This window comes from Lathyrus oleraceus, chromosome 7, assembly GCF_024323335.1.
Source record: "Lathyrus oleraceus cultivar Zhongwan6 chromosome 7, CAAS_Psat_ZW6_1.0, whole genome shotgun sequence".
Taxonomy (NCBI): domain Eukaryota; kingdom Viridiplantae; phylum Streptophyta; class Magnoliopsida; order Fabales; family Fabaceae; genus Lathyrus; species Lathyrus oleraceus.
Genome location: NC_066585.1, coordinates 319,281,640 through 319,302,461, shown reverse-complemented (window position 1 = coordinate 319,302,461; position 20,822 = coordinate 319,281,640). Strand labels below are relative to the sequence as shown.

The 20,822-nt window shown below is 39.9% G+C and overlaps 1 protein-coding gene across 1 annotated transcript; it reads left to right on the top strand.

Moving 5' to 3' along the window:
* The first annotated feature begins 1,557 nt into the window (after positions 1-1,557).
* Positions 1,558-19,784, top strand: LOC127103614 (60S ribosomal protein L5). The gene is made up of 2 exons (XM_051040863.1): positions 1,558-1,798; positions 19,469-19,784. The coding sequence occupies exons 1-2, from the start codon at positions 1,608-1,610 to the stop codon at positions 19,782-19,784; spliced, it is 507 nt and encodes a 168-aa protein (XP_050896820.1). The 5' UTR covers positions 1,558-1,607.
* The last annotated feature ends 1,038 nt before the right edge of the window (positions 19,785-20,822 follow it).

Genomic DNA, 20,822 nt, shown 5'->3' with positions numbered 1-20,822 from the left:
TTATCATGGTGTTTTTTGATTATAAAATGGATTCTAACTATTTGACTTTTTAATTTTCAATTTGATTTTAATTTCAAAGTAAATCTAATTCCAAATTTCAAGTTAATCTTAATTATGTTCTTACTAATGATTCGAACTCTAATTGATTTTAATTTCCAAATAAATGTTAGAGTTGATATCAAAGTAATTTTAACAAATTATAGATTAATTTGATTTTAATTGGTTTTTATTTGTTTTTTTGATTTTTAATTGACATTTAGATTAGTCTTGGATTATTTCTAAAAAAAATCCAAATCCATTTTATAACCAAAACACCCATTTCATAAACCAAGGTCTCACCATTCTTATTCTTTACAATCACTTCAATCAAGTTCAAACTATAACCATAACCTTACCATTCATTCAAACTTTCAAACCTTCATTCAATATATCCAATTCCATTCAACACAATTCAATGAACATTCATTACATAATCCCAAGTCACAGTTACATGTGGGATCCTATAACATAAACCATTTCAATTCACATGTTCAAAACCACTGCTCAATTCCAAAGTTACAAACAATTTCACACATATTACATAAACCATTCAAATTTTCACTCACTTTCAGTTACATATAATCTAACCATTTTACAAAAAACCACTCCAACAATGAAACATCCTAAGGTGGAGCAGTATGTCTAAGTGTTTTGACAGATTCAGCACCTTCTCCTACATATTTGATTTCTTCTTCAAAATTCTGCCAAGAGGATATGATGTGGCGGGTTCTTCTTGTAGTCTCAACAAGGTAGCCGCCCTCTCAGCATTAGCCCAACAACAGTATGATGATGATCCATCATCCAACAAAAAACAAGCAAATGGAATGTCCAAAAGAATCCCCTTAGAATTCATTTTTGCTTCTGTATATAAATTTGTAGTCTTCCTCTCTAGAACTAAAAAAATAACAGCAACAACCCTGCATCGGAGCACTATTTGCTTTTGACCCTGGCACTGAGGCAATTGGGAAATCAAACAGGAAAAGGAATCCTGACATGCACTGTATAAATTTTTTAGAGGCCTTAAAGTGGACAACCTGTCACTACAGTGTTTATCAAATACTTCTATCGAATTTATTTCAATGAATGACACAGGCAGCAACATAAATTTTTGGGCCCTTGCCTCAAGGATTCGATGAAATGTTGCAGTTGCACCAGATCCAAAACCAGTAGGAAAAGCATGTTTACTTATAGAGCCAAAAATACTCACAACATTATGATGCACTAAGACATGAATACATAAATTTATAGTCCCAAACAAGGCCTTTCATTTGAAGAGCATCAAAGCTTGCCCCGCTTGTGCATGAATTGCAGAAACTAGAGCTGATGTCGTGAATGTCAACTATATTTTCCTTGAAAGAAATCAACTTACCCTCGGGAAATAAGCAGTTTGAACTCTGTGACCTGCACAAAAACACACCAGATTGCTAGATCTTCCTGCATCTGATTCTACATGACAGGAAGACAATTCCAATAAACCTGCATCTGATTTTTTTTTCATCACAGGAAGACAAAATCCAACTTATGCCACTGGACTCCTCTTGGCACGTCGGGTTCTCAAGACACTTGAGATGGATGAAGAGTATGAGGGAAATGTTGAGGCTACTGGAGAGGACTATTCTGTGGAGCCAGCTGATTCCAGGAGGCCATTCCGTGCTCTTCTTGATGTTGGTCTTGCTAAGACCACAACTGGAAACCGTGTCTCTGGTGCTCTGAAGGGTGCACTGGATGGTGGTTTGGATATTCCTCACAGTGACAAAAGGTTTGCTGGTTTTTATAAGGAAAAGCAGGAGCTTGATGCTGAGGTTCACCGCAAATATATCTTTGGTTGACATGTTTCTGCCTATATGAAGACTTTGATTGAAGACAAACCAGAGAAATATCAGACTCATTTCAGTGAGTATATTAAGAAGGGAATCGAAGCTGATGGACTTGAGGAGCTTTACAAGAAGGTTCATGCTGCCATCCGTGCAGACCCGACCATTAAGAAATCTGAGAAGAAGCCTCCAACACAGCACAAGAGATATAATCTGAAGAAGCTTTTACCCCAAAGTTTCACTGCAGTAAAAAAACATAGCCATTAGTCAAAGCTGCAGAATTTCAGAACAAATACCTCAAAATGGAATGAAGACAAAGTAAGGAAAAAAAGCATAAGTTCAAAATACCTTTTCCAAATCCAAGCATCCAAAAAGACCGATACAGACTGAGCCCACCGAAAGGATGTTGGCAGATACCTGTTTCAATCCACCATACAACAATCCCCAAACCCTAATTTGTTGGACATAAAAGGAGGAGAATCAGAAGAGAAAGAAAAAAAAACTTGAAAAAGAAACCCTAAGAAAATTGGAGGCGGACAAGAACTCCACCAAGAACCTTAATCCCCAAATCAAAAAGAAACCGGTATTTGAAGAGGCGAAGGGAGAAGATTCGATCATTACCTGAGCCGTCTTCGTCACCGAAGGTGAGCTTTTACTTGAGTCTCCTTGGAAACCAAATTTGTGCATTTCTTATGAGCGATTGAGAGAGAACCTGAGAGGTGATGAATGATTGAGGGTGAGAGAGAGGGTTGAGGTTGAGGACGTTATTGAGAGAAACGTGAATCGTTGAGAGCGAGAGAGAGATTCGTTGAGAGTGAGGTTGAGGTACGGATAGAGAAGTGAGATTCAGAGTGGTGAGCGAAGAAGATGAGTTTGAGGGAGTGTGAACAAGTGAACGCTTCGTTACTGTTCCTCCCATTTTTCCTTCATTTATTTTATTTTTACAAAACCATTAAAAAAGATTTGTTTACGTTTAGTCTTCTGTTTTTTTTATTAAATGGTATATATTGGTATATTTGCTTTCCCAATTCATAATCCATTGGAAAACCCAACAGCCAAGCGGCTGGGTTTAATTTCTTGTTTTTTCTTGGTAGTCCAACAGACTGTTTTTTATATTAGTTTTTATTTTAATTCTAATTTTTAATCTATCTTGGTTTACTTATCCAAATTAGCATTAAAATAATAACTAATCATAAATGGTCTAGTGGAGAGAGGGTAGTTTCTTGGTCTTTAGTGGAGTGGGTTCGATACCTATATATTGCATTTTATTTCTTTTAGCATTCATTTTTTTCATGTTTATGTTTTATTATAATTTCTCCTATACTCATAGTTTCATTATTGTTTAATAACACAAGTTGGGTTTCCTTTAATTTCATCATCCATTCAAAACCGTTTTAAACTATTAAAATCACACTTTTCTCGATTCAGTATCAAGCCCATTTCCATACCCTTGTAAGTCGATTGCTTTTAAGCATCGTCATCAACCTCACATAGCTTACTCTTGGGCTTTCTTACAATGAGCCGGTTCTCTTGCACTTACACTCATACATTGCATTATTTGTTGTTTGGGCCCGATTTAATTATTTCATGATTTTGAATCCCCATTTGACAAAATGTACCCCACTCCCCCGATGTGTAATAATTTTGTACTGTTTTATTTCTTTATTTGTTTGACTGTTTAGTTAGATACTAACACAAGAATAAAATCAACCATTTCCAAAAGATCAAAAATAATGACTCAATCCAACGTCGAGTATTTTCTCAATAAACAAATCAATCCATTTCTTCCCCCCATTCTATTCCATTTCTTTCAAAAAAACTTCATCAAATGCTTGATCCAATGTCAAGCCATTTTTCATAATCAAAAATCAAAAATATTAATTCATAGTTAAGACCTTTTCAATAAAGATGGAAGTGGAACGTGGTGTATACCGCGCACTCCTGAGACTAGGATTCGAGATGTATATCTCGCCAATCCTAGCTCTCGCCATCATCCAAATTTATCCACTTTGTTCTCTCTCAAACACTCATTCAAATTTCTCTTAAACGTCCATCAATACTTGATCTAGGGTCAAGTAATTTTCACAACAAAACTCAAAATACCTAATTCTTATTTAACACTTTTTCAATAAAGGTGGAAATGGAACATGGTGTATATCGTGCACTCCTGAGATTAAGTTTCGAGACGTATGCCTCGCCTATCTTGGCTCTCGCCATCGTCTAAAATTGTCAATACGGTTTCTTCAAACCCTTTCTCAATCAAATTCAAAACACTTAATTCTTATTAAACATTTTTTTGAAAATAAGATGGAAATGGAACATGGTGTATACCGTGCACTCCTGAGACTAGGATTCGAGATGTATATCTCGCTCATCCAAGTTCTCGCCATCACTCAAAATACATCCAACAAATCAAACTCTTTCTCGCCGCCGTGCGACTAATCAAAAACCTTTTTTTCATAAACGAAAGATATTGTCTTAAGGTGATACAAAACAAAGTTTCGGCCACGATTGTTGAGTCGAGATAAGTGACGCTTTTCCGAATGTAGATTTATAAATCCGTTCGATGTGTGGTATGCGTCCACTCCTCGTCTGTTTTGGGTAAAACAATGTTTTCGTCAATTAACACAGTATAGCTTTCGCTAAAATCGACCAACAAACAAACATTTTTCTATCCAGAACTACGTAAGCCTTGATTTCTCTTTTGAGATACGTAGGAGCAGGATTCGTAAATCTTGTCAGGCCCACTAATAAAAAAACTTAGGTTTAGTCCTTCGTCAAAAAATTCAAAAACATTATCTTCTCATCCTTTCTTTCTTTCCCACCTAATAATTCGAAAAGCCTAATATTTCAACTAACACTAACGCACACAACTAACCTAATGGTTCCCGTTGAGTACAACGGACGTGAGGGGTGCTAATACCTTCCCCTTGCGTAATCGACTCCCGAACCCTGATTTGGTTGCGACGACCAATAATCATTGTCGTTTTGTCTTGGGTTTTATCGATATTTCCCCTTTCCTTTTTAGGAATAAATAAAGTTCGGTGGTGACTCTGTTCAGTCCATCATTGCGAGCGCGCGATCGCGTTTCGCTTTGAAGTCGTATCCCCATTTTTTCGAGGTGCGACAGATGGCGACTCTGCTGGGGATGACAAATACCCAATCCCTAAGCGAGTCAGGCCTAGTTAGGACGTTTGTATGCCTTTGTTTGTTTAATTGTGTGGCTTTTCCATATTTATTACTTTTTATTATCTTTATTATTATATTGATATTCTGTTGTATATTGGTTCTATCGTGATTGTTGGTACTTGGGTATTTGATTGCAAACCATGTGGGAAAGACTCTACACCCGAGTCTAGAGTGAAAAAAACATAAGATAGGACGATGGTTGAGTAGTACGGACTCCCGAGGTGAATACTTCGTAAGAGTCGGTACGAGAACCTCACTTAGAGTAGATCCTTTTGCAAATATTGTCGCCCGAGGTGTATACCTCGTAAGCTTCGATGTTTCAAAGGGGTCAATGACTCTAAGAACCTTTTAGAACATTGAACCATTGGCCAACTAGAAATGATGGTTGCGTAGTATGGATTTCCGAGGTGGATACTTCGTAAGAATCGATACGAGAACCTCGCTCAGAATAGATTCCCTAGATGGAGTTGATGACCGGAAAGTATTTTCCGTAAGCGTTAAACAGTCTTTTGAATCCATGACTCTGAGTATCCTGTCTAGAACCCAGTCGATGGTTGCGTAGTACGGACTCCCGAGGTGAATACTTCGTAAGAGTCGGTACGAGAACCTCACCCAGAATAGATTCCCTTGATGGAGTTGACGACCGGAAAGTATTTCCCGTAAGCGTCAAACATTCTTGTGAATCAATGACTCTGGGGATCCTTTGTAACAAAGCCCTAGATCATACCTGGTGAGAACCCCGTTTTGGGAAAGCAATCAAATTTATCCATACCTCAGACCTTTGAACCCGTACCAAAAAAAAAAAGAAAAAAAACATTGCATCCATCCATTCATTGCATACGCATAAAAAGCAAAACTCTTAGTTTGTTTCGCATTATTTCAGGAATCCAAGACTTGTTAGCAAGATGAATCCTGAGAGAAGAGGCACTTCTCAGTTCAAATACAAGAACGTGGACCTTACCAGCCTGCAGAAGTTGAGTGCCAAAATAACACCAATCAAACTCAACAGCTTTGTACAAAACTATGGAAGAATTCTGGACATCCTAAATGAGAAGATGGACATGATGACCGCAGTGACTATTGCTCAGTTCTATGATCCACCTCTACGTTGTTTCACGTTTTCTGACTTCCAGTTGGCTCCTACCTTGGAGGAGGTTGAGAGAATCATAGGCCGGAATTTGAAGGATCATAATCCATTTCCTAAGCTCGATGAAGATATTCCTCCCAAGAGGATAGCTTCAGCTTTGGGTCTGAAAGTTTCTGAAGTCGTGGACAATTGGGATGTGAAAGGACCTTTCAGTGGTTTTTCTAGGAAGTTCTTGGAAGATCAGGCCAAGAAGATGGAAAAAGAAGGGAATTGGGAAGCCTTTTATGCTGTGTTAGCCGTGTTGGTATATGGGATAGTTCTCTTCCCAAATATTGACCATTTTGTGGACCACCTGGCAGTGAGAATTTTCCTCTCTGGTAACCCTGTACCGTTCCTCTTGGCAGATCTCTACTACACTCTCCATGATCGTCATGAGAAGAAGGGAGGAATCGTCTTATGTTGTGCGCAGTTGTTGCATGCCTGGTTTAGATCCCATATGCCCGAAGAAGGTCCTTTTGTCTCAAAGGAACTCAAGCCCTTCCAGAAGTTAGCTTCCCTCACCTCCAGTCATGTTAAGTGGTATATCAGGGATTGGGAAACCGAGAATGTGATTGTCAGCATTGAAGACTTCCCCAATGTGCCTTTGATAGGAACCAAGGGTTGCATCAACTATAACCCTGTGTTATCTCTGAGGCAGCATGGGTACCCTATGAATGGCCCTCCAAAAGCTGAAGCTCTAGAGCCTTTCATCTTACATAGTGCTGAAGCGGATCATCCCATGGTGAAAAAGATCAAGAGGTCTTGGCAAGCAGTTATCAGAAAAGGTAAGGAGTTGGGTAAGAGAAATGTCATTGCCCAAGAGCCTTACACTTGTTGGGTTAGAGAGAGGGTTCAGATGATTAAACTCCCTTTTCCATTTGATCCTTCTATCTATCCATTGGTTCCTGAGCCAGAACCCATATTACCTGAAGATGTAGAGAAGCTCAATGCCCATATCAAGGAGTTGGAGTTGGAAAATGCTGATTTGAGAATCAAGCTTGGCCGAGTCTCGATAGAGAATGGGAACTTGAAAGACGGTCAACAAAAGAAGGACAAAGAGCTTGAAATCTCCAACAAAAGAGCTAGAGAGTCTGAAGCAAGGAGAGAAAATTTTGGACAAGCGCTCTATAGCACCAAATCTGTGTTCAAATCAAAAGAAGAGGAGTTGGATAGAGCTCTACTCCGGATTCAAAAACTCAACAAGACTCTGGAACTGACCCTTGAAATGAAAAGGGAAGCACGGCTGATTTTTGAGATTCGTACTCGTGAACTGGAGAATACCATTCAGAAATACAAGGATACTCTGGAACGCGAGAAGCTGAAGACTGAAGAGTCAGAAAGAGTTTGCACACGGCTGAAATATCATTTGGAACGAGCCGATGCTAGAATCCAGGCACTTGAAGGGGGAATCAGGATGCTGCCTATATGGTGTTGCTAGGTGAATGTAGATATTGGAGAAACCTCTATAGGGACATAGAGGTGATCAAGGCTGAAGACTTGCGCATCATCCAAGATCTCCAAGGGCTTTACACTGAGTGGAAGGGAAAATTTCTGAGGCTGTCCCGATTTGCGAGTTCCATCATGCAAGAGCTACCTGAGAAGCTGCAAGAAGCTGATTGGTGCATGTGTCCAGAGAACATCCCGCATCAAGTCTTTAATTTCATTAAGTTTTGTAAGGCAAAGTTAGAAGGGCTGACTACCGACCTTGCTACGGTTCGGAAATCCCATAAGCCATGAGCACGTTGTTTGTATTTGAACTTTGATATGAGATTAATGAAAATCGCCTTTGAGATTCATTTTATTGTGTTTCATTTCCTTATTATTTTAAATATTCGCGAACAAGTGTTGTGACATTTTTGAAATGAATGATTGAAACTACCCAAGAGTTTTGCAAACAAAATGCATCCATACATGCATTCATGCATTTTCAAAACCAGAGTCTCATTTTGTCCTTTTCTTCCTCCAGTTTCACGCTGAATTTTCAACACCAGTATAATACTCGTGCCAGAGCTCGTCAAAGAATGGCAGATCAAGAGCATGAATTGGAGCGAGTAAGCTCAGAACTCGAAGACCTACGTGGAAACATGGGTCAAGTTATGGAAATACTACAGGTCATCAAGGCAAAGTTAGACACCCAAACGACGGTTGTTTCAGAAATCGCCGGTCCATCGATTGAACCCAAACCTGTAAGGACAGTACCAACAACCTGGCCAACCTATGGTTTACCTCCCGATTTCACGCCTACAGTTGAAGGCACCCCCGGTTTTGCACAATCCGCTCAGCAGACGGCTCCTCTACCGACCATCAATGAAAATCATCCAGTGGTCCACACGTTCGCACCTCCTCTCGTTTGTGCATATGTGCAACCTTACTTTGAGGATCAACAACATGCTCCGGACTTTTCAGACGAAGATGAGGAAAGGCAGGAAGACATAAGAGGGATGAAGGAGAATTACCAGATGCTTGAGAAAAGATTGAGGGCTATGGAAGGTGACCAAGTTTTTGGTGCTACTGCTAAGGAGATGTGCTTAGTGTCAGGTCTTGTGATTCCTGCGAAGTTCAAGACCCCAAATTTCGATAGGTATGAGGGCCACTCGTGTCCTAAGAGTCACCTTATCATGTACTATCGAAAAATGGCTGCGCATGTAGAGGATGACAAACTTATGATACATTGCTTCCAAGACAGCTTGAGGGGCGCTCCCTCTAAATGGTACTTAAGCCTTGATCAGAGTAAGATTCGTTGTTTCCAAGACTTATCTGATGCCTTCATCCAACATTATAAGTATAACATGGATATGGCCCCAGATAGGAGGTAACTGCTCAGCATGTCCCAGAAAGATAAGGAGTCTTTTAAGGAATACGCGCAACGATGGAGGGAAGTGGCCTCGCAAGTCGAACCACCTCTGACTGAGAAGGAGTTAGCGGATTGGTTCATGGATACAGTCAAACCTATGTTCTATGAAAGAATGGTGAGTAGTGTATCTGCGAGCTTCTCTGACCTGGTCGCCGTGGGCATAAAGGTCGAGTTGGGATTGAAGAATGGAAAGATGGTGACTACCTCTGAAACATCTGGTAGTAATGCCAAAAAGTTTCCTGGAGGATTTCAAAGAAAGAAGGAGGGTGACACAAATGCAGTGTCAACCAGTCAAAGGAGGAGTCATTCATGGAAGAAACAACACCAATTTGCTCAACAACAACCGATTTATCCAGTACAATATGTTCAACAACCGTATGTGGCAGCAGTCAGACCAAATTTCAACCAGTCACAAGCTCCTGTTTATCAACCTGCTCAACAAGCGCCGATACACCAGCAAGCGCCCGCGCCACCTACTTATCAACAGCCAAGGGCACAGGCTCCTCGTCCATAAAATCCTCCAAATCAAAATAGGGTACAGAGAGGTAGACTTCCGTTTGCTTCAATCCCTATGACATACACTGAATTTTACCCATCGTTACTACAGAAAGGGTTAGTGACGCCCAGACCTTTGGGTTCTCCACCAAATCCTTTACCTCCATGGTACAATCCAGATGCCCATTGTCCCTTCCATGGGGGTTCCCCTGGACATGATTTAGAAGGATGTTATGCTTTAAAGCATATTGTGTGAGACCTGGTTGAGAAGAAGATTCTTTCATTTCGAGACGTCGGACCCAATGTCAAAAGTAACCCTTTGCCAGCGCATGGTGATGTTAATGCCGTCGAGGATGCTTCTGATGTGTGTATAATCAAAAACGTGGAAGATGTTAAAACTCCGTTGCTAGCGCTTCATGCAGGATTGGTGGGGGCTAGATTGATTGATACATGTCACGATAACTGTGAGGAATGTGTCGTTCATCCAAGAGGATGTAAAGTGGTACGAAATGACATTCAGAACTTGATGGATCAAGGTGTTTTACAAATTTGTGGTCCAACAACAAACGAGGAAGTTTCAGTCATTGAACCTGTTTTTAATATACCAGAACCATTTGAGGTAACTTATCACAGAAGAGATGTTGTTCATCCATCACCCGTGGTGGTATGCATGCCTACCTCATTTCCTTTTGAAAGCACCAAGGCGGTACCCTGGAAGTACGACATAACAGTGGTAGATGGAGTGGTAGATGGAAAACCCAAAGCTGCTGAAAGTAAGGAAGGTTTGGAGAGTGTTGACACTGACATCACTAGCATCGCAGGGACAAGCAGGATGACCCGCAGTGGTCGGATTTATACTCCAAATTCTAATAAGAACCCTCAAGAGCCAACAAGGGAAGCTGCAAATATAAATCCTACCCCAGAGCATGGAGGGGCACAACCGGCTTTGCAAACAGATGAAGCAAGTGAGTTCCTAAGAATAATAAAGAAATCTGACTACAAGATAGTGGATCAGTTACATCAGACACCATCAAAAATATCTATCTTGTCTTTGCTTCTGAATTCCGAAGCTCATAGGGAGGCTCTGCTGAAAGTGCTTGCTCAGGCTCATGTTACCCAAGATATAACGGTTGGCCAATTCGATGGAGTGGTCGCCAATATCACAGCCTGCAACACTCTAAGCTTCAGCAATGAAGAGCTACCCAAGGAGGGGAAGAATCACAATCGCGCTTTGCATGTATCCATAAAGTGCCAAGAAGATGCTCTGGCCAGAGTTTTAGTTGACACTGGATCATCCCTCAATGTTCTACCAAAGAGGGCACTTGCTAAATTGTCTTACCAAGGTTCAGAATTGAAACCCAGTGCCCTTGTGGTAAAAGCATTTGATGGCTCTCGAAGGATAGTAGTTGGGGAGGTGGAACTACCAATACAGATCGGACCGCATGTATTCCCCATCAATTTCCAAGTCATGGACATAAATCCAGCTTATAGTTGCCTTTTGGGACGCCCATGGATACATGCGGCTGGGGCATTAACTTCTACTTTGCATCAAAAGATGAAGTTTGTTGTTGATGGCAAGCTCGTTATTGTCTCAGGTGAAGAAGATTTTATCATCAGTCAACTTTCCTCTTTCCGTTATATTGAGGCTGATGAGGATGCCTTAGAAACCTCTTTTCAAGCACTTGAAATATCCAATGCCACACTTGAAGAGGTTAAGGATCCTATTGAGAAAACCAGTTTGTCATTCGCCTCTTTGAAGAGCGCAAAATCAGCTGTTGAAGGTGGAGGCCCTGCAGGTTGGGGGCAAGTCATCAACGTCAATGAGAAAAATGACCGTTTTGGTTTGGGGTACAAGCCTTCTGCTAATGGAGGAGCCCTGGTCCCTGCAAAGGACCGTGTGCGGAGCATACAAGAAGTTTTCCTGAGCAAAGGATTTATCCATGGAGATCAAGTTGGTGCAGTGGAAGATGACACTGAAGATGGAGAAACATCAAATCTGATATACCGGTGTGAAGCAGCCCTAACAAATTGGGAAGCCGTTGAGATTCCAGAAGTTTTTCCTGTGTCAAAGTAATTGTTGTTTTCCTTTGTGTTTTTGAAAATCCTTAGCTCTGCCCAAGGCTAATGGATCATTTGTAGGGCCCCTTTTGAATTTCAAAAAAAATCATTATGACAAATAAAGAGCATTTTGTTCAAATTCTTGTCGTTCATCTGTTGTTTTCCTTAAAATGGCAATCCTTTCAAAAACTACAAAAATATTTTTTACTTCTTTTGCATTTTATTTCCATTTTTCTAAAAAAAACCATCATTAAAAAACATGCAGAATAATCAATAAACCAGTTGAATTCGATGACTCCGCTACTTCCTATAATTTTGAACTCCCCATCTACCAAGCAGAAGAGGATAGTGAGGAAGATTGTGATTTCCCTGAAGAATTGGAAAGGATGCTAGAGCATGAGTCAAAGGCCCTTCAGCCACATCAAGAACCAGTGGAAACAATCAACCTTGGCACCGAGGAAGACAAGAAAGAGGTCAAAGTTGGGACTACACTTGAGGCAAGCATCAAGGAAAGATTGATCAAGTTGCTACATGAATATGTAGATGTATTTGCTTGGTCGTATCAGGATATGCCAGGTTTAGATACTGACATTGTTGTCCACAAGATACCACTATAGCCAGATTACCCTCCAGTGAAGCAGAAGCTCCGAAGAGCGAGACCCGACATGGCTCTAAAGATTTGTGACGAGGTGAAACGTCAATTTGATGCCGGTTTTCTAGCAGTTGCAAAGTACCCTCAATGGGTAGCCAACATTGTGCCAGTACCCAAAAAGGATGGCAAGGTCAGGATGTGTGTTGATTACAGGGATCTAAACAAAGCTAGTCCAAAAGACGATTTCCCCCTGCCACATATTGATACTCTGGTAGACAACACTGCTAAGTTCGCAGTCTTCTCCTTTATGGACGGATTCTCGGGTTATAATCAAAACAAGATGGATCCAGAAGACATGGAAAAGACCACATTCATCACCCCTTGGGGAACATTTTGCTACAAGGTAATGCCATTCGGTCTCAAAAATGTTGGGGCAACTTACCAAAGAGCAATGGTCACTCTTTTCCATGACATGATGCACAAGGAGATTGAGGTTTATGTGGTTGATATGATTGCAAAATCCCAAAGTGAAGAGGATCATATAGACCATTTGCAAAAGCTATTTGAGCGTCTTCGGAAATTTCGGCTACGACTGAATCCTGCTAAATGCACTTTCGGTGTCCGGTCTGGAAAGTTGCTTGGTTTCATTGTTAGTCAACGAGGAATTGAAGTAGATCCAGACAAGGTTAGGGCAATACAAGAAATGCCTGCTCCACGTACAGAGAAAGAAGTTAGAGGATTCCTGGGACGTTTGAACTATATCTCTAGGTTTATATCTCATATGACTGCTACGTGTGAACCTATATTCAAGTTGCTCAGAAAAGATCAAGCAGTTGAATGGAATTCTGACTGCCAAATGGCTTTTGAGAAGATCAGACAATACCTGCAAGAGCCCCCTATTCTAATTCCATCTGTTCAGGGGAAACCACTCTTTATGTACCTAACTGTGCTTGAAAAGTCAATGGGATGTGTGCTGGGACAACATGACGAAACCGGTCGAAAGGAACATGCCATCTATTATCTAAGTAAGAGATTTACCGATTGTGAAACTCGATACTCACTCTTAGAGAAAACTTGTTGCGCTTTAGCATGGGGCGCTCGTCGTTTAAGACAATACATGATTTGCCACACTACTTTGTTGATCTCAAAAATGGATCCAATAAAGTACATCTTTGAAAAGCCTGCTTTGACTGGAAGACTCGCCCGTTGGCAGATGTTACTGTCTGAGTATGACATCCAATATGTGTCTCAGAAAGCCATCAAAGGGAGTGTGTTGGCTGATTACTTGGCAAAGCAGCCCGTTGAAGAGTACCATTCGTTGAAGTTTGACTTTCCTGATGAAGACATTATGGTAGTAAAAGATTGTGAAATCCCAGGACTTGATGAAGGACCTGAACCCGGATCTCGGTGGAAGCTCATGTTCGATGGTTCCTCCAATTACATGGGGCATGGCGTAGGAGTTGTTCTGTTAAACCTAAGTGGTGGATACATTCCTTTCACAGGAAGGTTGTGTTTTGATTGCACAAATAATATAGCAGAATATGAGGCGTGCATCCTAGGCATTGAAGCAGCAATTGATCTCCGAATCAAAATCCTCGAAGTATGTGGAGACTCAGCCTTGGTGATATACCAAGTCAAGGGCGAATGGGAAACCCGTGATACCAAGTTGATCCCATATCGTGCCTATGTCATGGAATTAATAAAATACTTTGACGAAATCACTTTCCGTCATATCCCGAGAACTGAGAATCAAATTGTTAATGCTTTGGCTATGTTGGCTTTAATGTACCAAGTCAGATTCCATAATGAAGCACCTCTCATTCAGATCGAGCGGAAAATTGAGCCTGCCTACTGCCAGTCAGTTGAAGAGGAAGCTGATGGTAAAACCTGGTTTCACGACATCAAATGCTTTTTGCAAAATCAAGAATATCCAACAGATGCAACAACCCTTGACAAGAAAACATTGAGGAAGTTAGCATCCAAATTCTTCTTAAGCAATGGTGTGTTGTACAAGAGAAATCACGACATGATTCTGCTCAGATGCGTGGATGGACGTGAAGCGGACCTACTGATCGAGGAGATTCATGAAGGATCCTTTGGAACTCATGCCAATGGGCATGCCATGGCCAAGAAGATTTTGAGAGCTGGTTATTACTGGTTGACCATGGAATCCGACTGCTTCAATTATGCTAGAAAATGTCATAAATGCCAAAGATATGCCGACAAGGTACACGTGCCTCCGACCCTACTAAATGTTTTGACGTCACCTTGGCCTTTCTCAATGTGGGGCATCGACATGATTGGCGCCATCGAGCCTAAAGCTTCCAATGGTCACCGCTTCATCCTGGTTGCCATTGATTACTTTACCAAATGGGTAGAAGCCGCCTCTTATGCTAATGTGACAAAGCAAGTGGTTGCACGGTTTCTCAAGAAAGAGATCATTTGCCGTTATGGAATTCCAAGCCGGATCATCACAGATAATGGGACGAATCTGAACAATAAGACCATGAAAGAATTATGCGAAAGCTTCAAGATTGAACACCATAACTCTTCACCATATCGTCCAAAGATGAATGGCGCTGTTGAAGCCGCAAATAAAAACATCAAGAAGATCCTGCAGAAAATGGTAAAAACCTATAAGGATTGGCACGAAATGCTACCCTTTGCACTGCATGGATACCGGACTTCCGTCCGCACTTCAACAGGGGAAACCCCGTTCTCTTTGGTATATGGGATGGAAGCAGTTCTCCCAATTGAAGTAGAGATACCTTCAATGAGAATCTTGATGGAGACCAAGCTAGAAGAGGCTGAGTGGATTCAAAACAGATTTGATCAGTTGAACCTCATAGATAAGAAGCGAATGACTTCTTTGTGCCATGGACAATTATACCAGAAACGGCTTAAAAGGGCTTTTGACAAGAAAGTACGTGTTCGGGAATTCAGAGAAGGAGACCTCGTGCTTAAGAAGATCTTGCCAATACACAAGGACTCACGTGGGAAGTGGACTCCCAATTATGAAGGCCCATATGTTGTGAAGAAAACCTTCTCTGGAGGTGCCTTGATTCTCACAACTATGGATGATGAAGAGCTCTCACACCCCGTGAACTCTGATGCAGTTAAAAGATAATATGCCTAATAAAGACCCGCTAAATCGAAAACCTGAAAGGGCGATTTAGGCACACAAAAAAAAAGGGTATCCCGGTGGACTGAAAACCCGAAAGGGCGGTCCAGGCAAAAGTTAGGGATGAATAAAAATGGTAGCTCGCTAAGTTGAAAACCTAAAAAGGCGACTTAGGCAAAAAGGAGCGTCCCGGTGGATTGAAAACTCGAAAGGGCAATCCAGGCAAAAGTTAGGGGCAAAAGGCATAAACTGCATCAGTTGTTACTGATTAACACCGAAGAATTTGAGGTGGAAGATTAATCCAGTCACTCCCCTTAGGAGCAAGGTTTTGGGGGAATCGTATCTATTAAGGATGTTAGTGGTCACTGAATTCAATGTAAACCTTTCCTTATTGCCATTTTCCAAAAATTGTAACACTCTATGGAGCTACGCCATTTGTGTGCTACCATTCTTGAATAAAATACAAGTTTTCCTAATCATTATTAGTTGTGTTCATCTACGCTTTTCTTTGTTATGCAAAATGTCATTTATTTGTTAATAATGAAGTTTTGAAACTTGAAAAAGAATTTGGAATTTAGTAAAAAGAACAAAATTACTTTGATATATGTGAAAATCAAAGGAAAATCATTTGTTTCCCCGAAAGCCTCAAGGTTGCATAAATATTCCTGGATCACCAACAAAAGTCCCCATGGAGTATAACTCATTAATCCTCTAGAAGGATGGACCTTTGGTTATTTATAACTATCAATCATGATAGTTTCTCCTCTGGATGCGCCTGTTAATTGTACGGGTATGAGTTATTGGTGTTGAGGAATCAGAATCTCTGTAAACAGCCTTTACAACTCCCGGTCCACTCAAGTGTCAGCATTCTCATAATCATGATCATTCATATATCATGCATTCAAATCATGCATAGCCGAAATGTACTTCGTGCTCATTATGCATTGACCTGGGTCTTGTTGTCGATCCTATATCCTTTGACCTTTATTCCATTGCCAGGTCATATATGAACCTGTTGTTCAATACTATTCCGGTCATATATGAACCTGTTGTTGAGCCTTATTCCAGTGTCAGGTCATATATGAACCTGCTTTGAAGATTTTTTCCCTTTTGTTCAATACTATTCAGGTCATATATGAACCTTTTGTTGAGCTTTTATCCATTGTCAGGTCATATATGAACCTGTTGTTCAAGTGCTATTCAGGTCATATATGAACCTGTTGTTGAACTTTAATCCATTGTTAGGTCATATATGAACCTGTTGTCCAAGTGCTATTCAGGTCATATATGAACCTGTTATTGAGCTTTAATCCATTTGTCAGGTCATATATGAACCTGTTGTTGAGCCTTATTCCAGTGTCTGGTCATATATGAACCTGTTCTGAAGAGTTTTTCCCTATGTTTGTTCAAGTGCTATTCAGGTCATATATGAACCTGTTATTGAACTTTAATCCATTTGTCAGGTCATATATGAACCTGTTGTTGAGTCTTATTCCAGTGTCTGGTCATATATGAACCTGTTCTAAAGAGTTTTTCTCTATGATTGTTCCAGCATTGCCAGGTCATATATGAACCTGCTCTTGAGCTTTCATTCCAGTATTACCAGGTCATATATGAACCTGTTGATACACTTTTCTTGAATTTTTCTGAGTTTGTCAGGTCATATCTGAACCTGCTGTCAGAACTTCTTGATATTTCCCAGCATTGTCAGATCATATATGAACCTGTTTGTTGTGTTTTATTCCAGTATTCCTAGGTCATATATGAACCTGTTGTAGCATTTGTTTCTTTTCCTTGTTCGGGTTTAGTAGGTCATATATGAACTTACTACCGAAATCTCTTGTGTTCTAAGTATCGTTTACCAAATTTCACTTTGAATACTCCCCGTTGTGTATCTGTTTCTCCAGTAGGTTTTGTTTTCCCCAGCAAATTTGTTTTTTACCATTTATCTGTCTCCCTGTGGACCATCAGCATTCCCCACAGATTGGTCTGTCTAGTGGCATCTCCTGTTAAGGGTCCACCATATCCCTAGCAGATAAAAATTACAAAAAAGAATCATGCATCCATGCATATCATGTCCTGTCATATCATATCATATCACATCATGTCATAGGGATTCAGGATCAAAATCCGGGTCTTCTTAGTATTTAACCATCTCCCACTATGATCATATGAAGAATGTCCTGCTTCATATTCTCTAGTTGAAGACGCTTAAATAAGGGCAACTGTCATACCCCGATTTTGGTCCTGAATTTCTTTCATTTTTTATTTTTTCATTTGGCGCTTGGCCTAAAGTTCATTTGCATGCATTCATGACCAAAGGCAACCATTCATTCCCAAATCCATATTTTTTTTATAAACATTGGTCATTATCTAGTTTTTTTGATCATGGTGTTTTTGATTATAAAATGGATTCTAACTATTTGACTTTTTAATTTTCAATTTGATTTTAATTTCAAAGTAAATCTAATTCCAAATTTCAAGTTAATCTTAATTGTGTTTTTACTAATGATTCGAACTCTAATTGATTTTAATTTCCAAATAAATGTTAGAGTTGATATCAAAGTAATTTTAACAAATTATAGATTAATTTGATTTTAATTGGTTTTTATTTGTTTTTTTGATTTTTAATTGACATTTAGATTAGTCTTGGATTATTTCTAAAAAAAATCCAAATCCATTTTATAACCAAAACACCCATTTCATAAACCAAGGTCTCACCATTCTTATTCTTTACAATCACTTCAATCAAGTTCAAACTATAACCATAACCTTACCATTCATTCAAACTTTCAAACCTTCATTAGATATATCCAATTCCATTCAACACAATTCAATGAACATTCATTACATAATCCCAAGTCACAGTTACATGTGGGATCCTATAACATAAACCATTTCAATTCACATGTTCAAAACCACTGCTCAATTCCAAAGTTACAAACAATTTCACACATATTACATAAACCATTCAAATTTTCACTCACTTTCAGTTACATATAATCTAACCATTTTACAAAAAACCACTCCAACAATGAAACATCCTAAGGTGGAGCAGTATGTCTAAGTGTTTTGACAGATTCAGCACCTTCTCCTACATATTTGATTGCTTCTTCAAAATTCTGCCAAGAGGATATGATGTGGCGGGTTCTTCTTGTAGTCTCAACAAGGTAGCCGCCCTCTCAGCATTAGCCCAACAACAGCATGATGATGATCCATCATCCAACAAAAAACAAGCAAATGGAATGTCCAAAAGAATCCCCTTAGAATTCATTTTTGTTTCTGTATATAAATTTGTAGTCTTCCTCTCTAGAACTAAAAAAATAACAGCAACAACCCTGCATCGGAGCACTATTTGCTTTTGACCCTGGCACTGAGGCAATTGGGAAATCAAACAGGAAAAGGAATCCTGACATGCACTGTATAAATTTTTTAGAGGCCTTAAAGTGGACAACCTGTCACTGCAGTGTTTATCAAATACTTCTATCGAATTTATTTCAATGAATGACACAGGCAGCAACATAAATTTTTGGGCCCTTGCCTCAAGGATTCGATGAAATGTTGCAGTTGCACCAGATCCAAAACCAGTAGGAAAAGCATGTTTACTTATAGAACCAAAAATACTCACAACATTATGATGCACTAAGACATGAATACAGAAATTTACAGTCCCAAACAAGGCCTTTCATTTGAAGAGCATCAAAGCTTGCCCCGCTTGTGCATGAATTGCAGAAACTAGAGCTGATGTCGTGAATGTCAACTATATTTCCCTTGAAAGAAATAAACTTACCCTCGGGAAACAAGCAGTTTGAACTTTGTGACCTGCACAAAAACATACCAGATTGCTAGATCTTCCTGCATCTGATTCTACATGACAGGAAGACAATTCCAATAAACCTGCATCTGATTTTTTTTTCATGACAGGAAGATAAAATCCAACTTATGCCACTGGACTCCTCTTGGCACGTCGGGTTCTCAAGACACTTGAGATGGATGAAGAGTATGAGGGAAATGTTGAGGCTACTGGAGAGGACTATTCTGTGGAGCCAGCTGATTCCAGGAGGCCATTCCGTGCTCTCCTTGATGTTGGTCTTGTTAAGACCACAACTGGAAACCGTGTCTTTGGTGCTCTGAAGGATGCACTGGATGGTGGTTTGGATATTCCTCACAGTGACAAAAGGTTTGCTGGTTTTGATAAGGAAAAGCAGGAGCTTGATGCTGAGGTTCACCGCAAATATATCTTTGGTGGACATGTTTCTGCCTATATGAAGACTTTGATTGAAGACGAACCAGAGAAATATCAGACTCATTTCAGTGAGTATATTAAGAAGGGAATCGAAGCTGATGAACTTGAGGAGCTTTACAAGAAGGTTCATGCTGCCATCCGTGCAGACCCGACCATTAAGAAATCTGAGAAGAAGCCTCCAACACAGCACAAGAGATATAATCTGAAGAAGCTTTTACCCCAAACTGCAGTAAAAAAACATAGCCATTAGTCAAAGCTGCAGAATTTCAGAACAAATACCTCAAAATGGAATGAAGACAAAGTAAGGAAAAAAAAGCATAAGTTCAGAATACCTTTTCCAAATCCAAGCATCCAAAAAGACCGATACAGACTGAGCCCACGGAAAGGATGTTGGCAGATACCTGTTTCAATCCACCATACAACAATCCCCAAACCCTAATTTGTTGGACATAAAAGGAGAAGAATCAGAAGAGAAAGAAAAAAAAACTTGAAAACGAAACCCTAAGAAAATTGGAGGCGGACAAGAACTCCACCAAGAACCCTAATCCCCAAATCAAAAAGAAACCGGTATTTGAAGAGGCGAAGGGAGAAGATTCGATCATTACCTGAGCCGTTGTCGTCGCCGAAGGTGAGCTTTTACTTGAGTCTCCTTGAAAACCAAATTTGTGCATTTCTTATGAGCGATTGAGAGAGAACCTGAGAGGTGATGAATGATTGAGGGTGAGAGAGAGGGTTGAGGTTGAGGACGCTATTGAGAGAAACGTGAATCGTTGAGAGCGAGAGAGAGATTCGTTGAGAGTGAGGTTGAGGGACGGATAGAGAAGTGAGATTCAGAGTGGTGAGCGAAGAAGATGAGTTTGAGGGAGCGTGAACAAGTGAACGCTTCGTTACTGTTCCTCCCACTTTTCCTTCATTTATTTTATTTTTACAAAACCATTAAAAAAGATTTGTTTACATTTAGTCTTCTGTTTTTTTTATTAAATGGTATATATTGGTATATTTGCTTTCCCAATTCATAATCCATTGGAAAACCCAACAGCCAAGCGGCTGGGTTTAATTTCTTGTTTTTTCTTGGTAGTCCAACAGACTGTTTTTTATATTAGTTTTTATTTTAATTCTAATTTTTAATCTATCTTGGTTTACTTATCCAAATTAGCATTAAAATAATAACTATTCATAAATGGTCTAGTGGAGAGAGGGTAGTTTCTTGGTCTTTAGTGGAGTGGGTTTGATACTCATATATGGCATTTTATTTCTTTTAGCATTCATTTTTTTTCATGTTTATGTT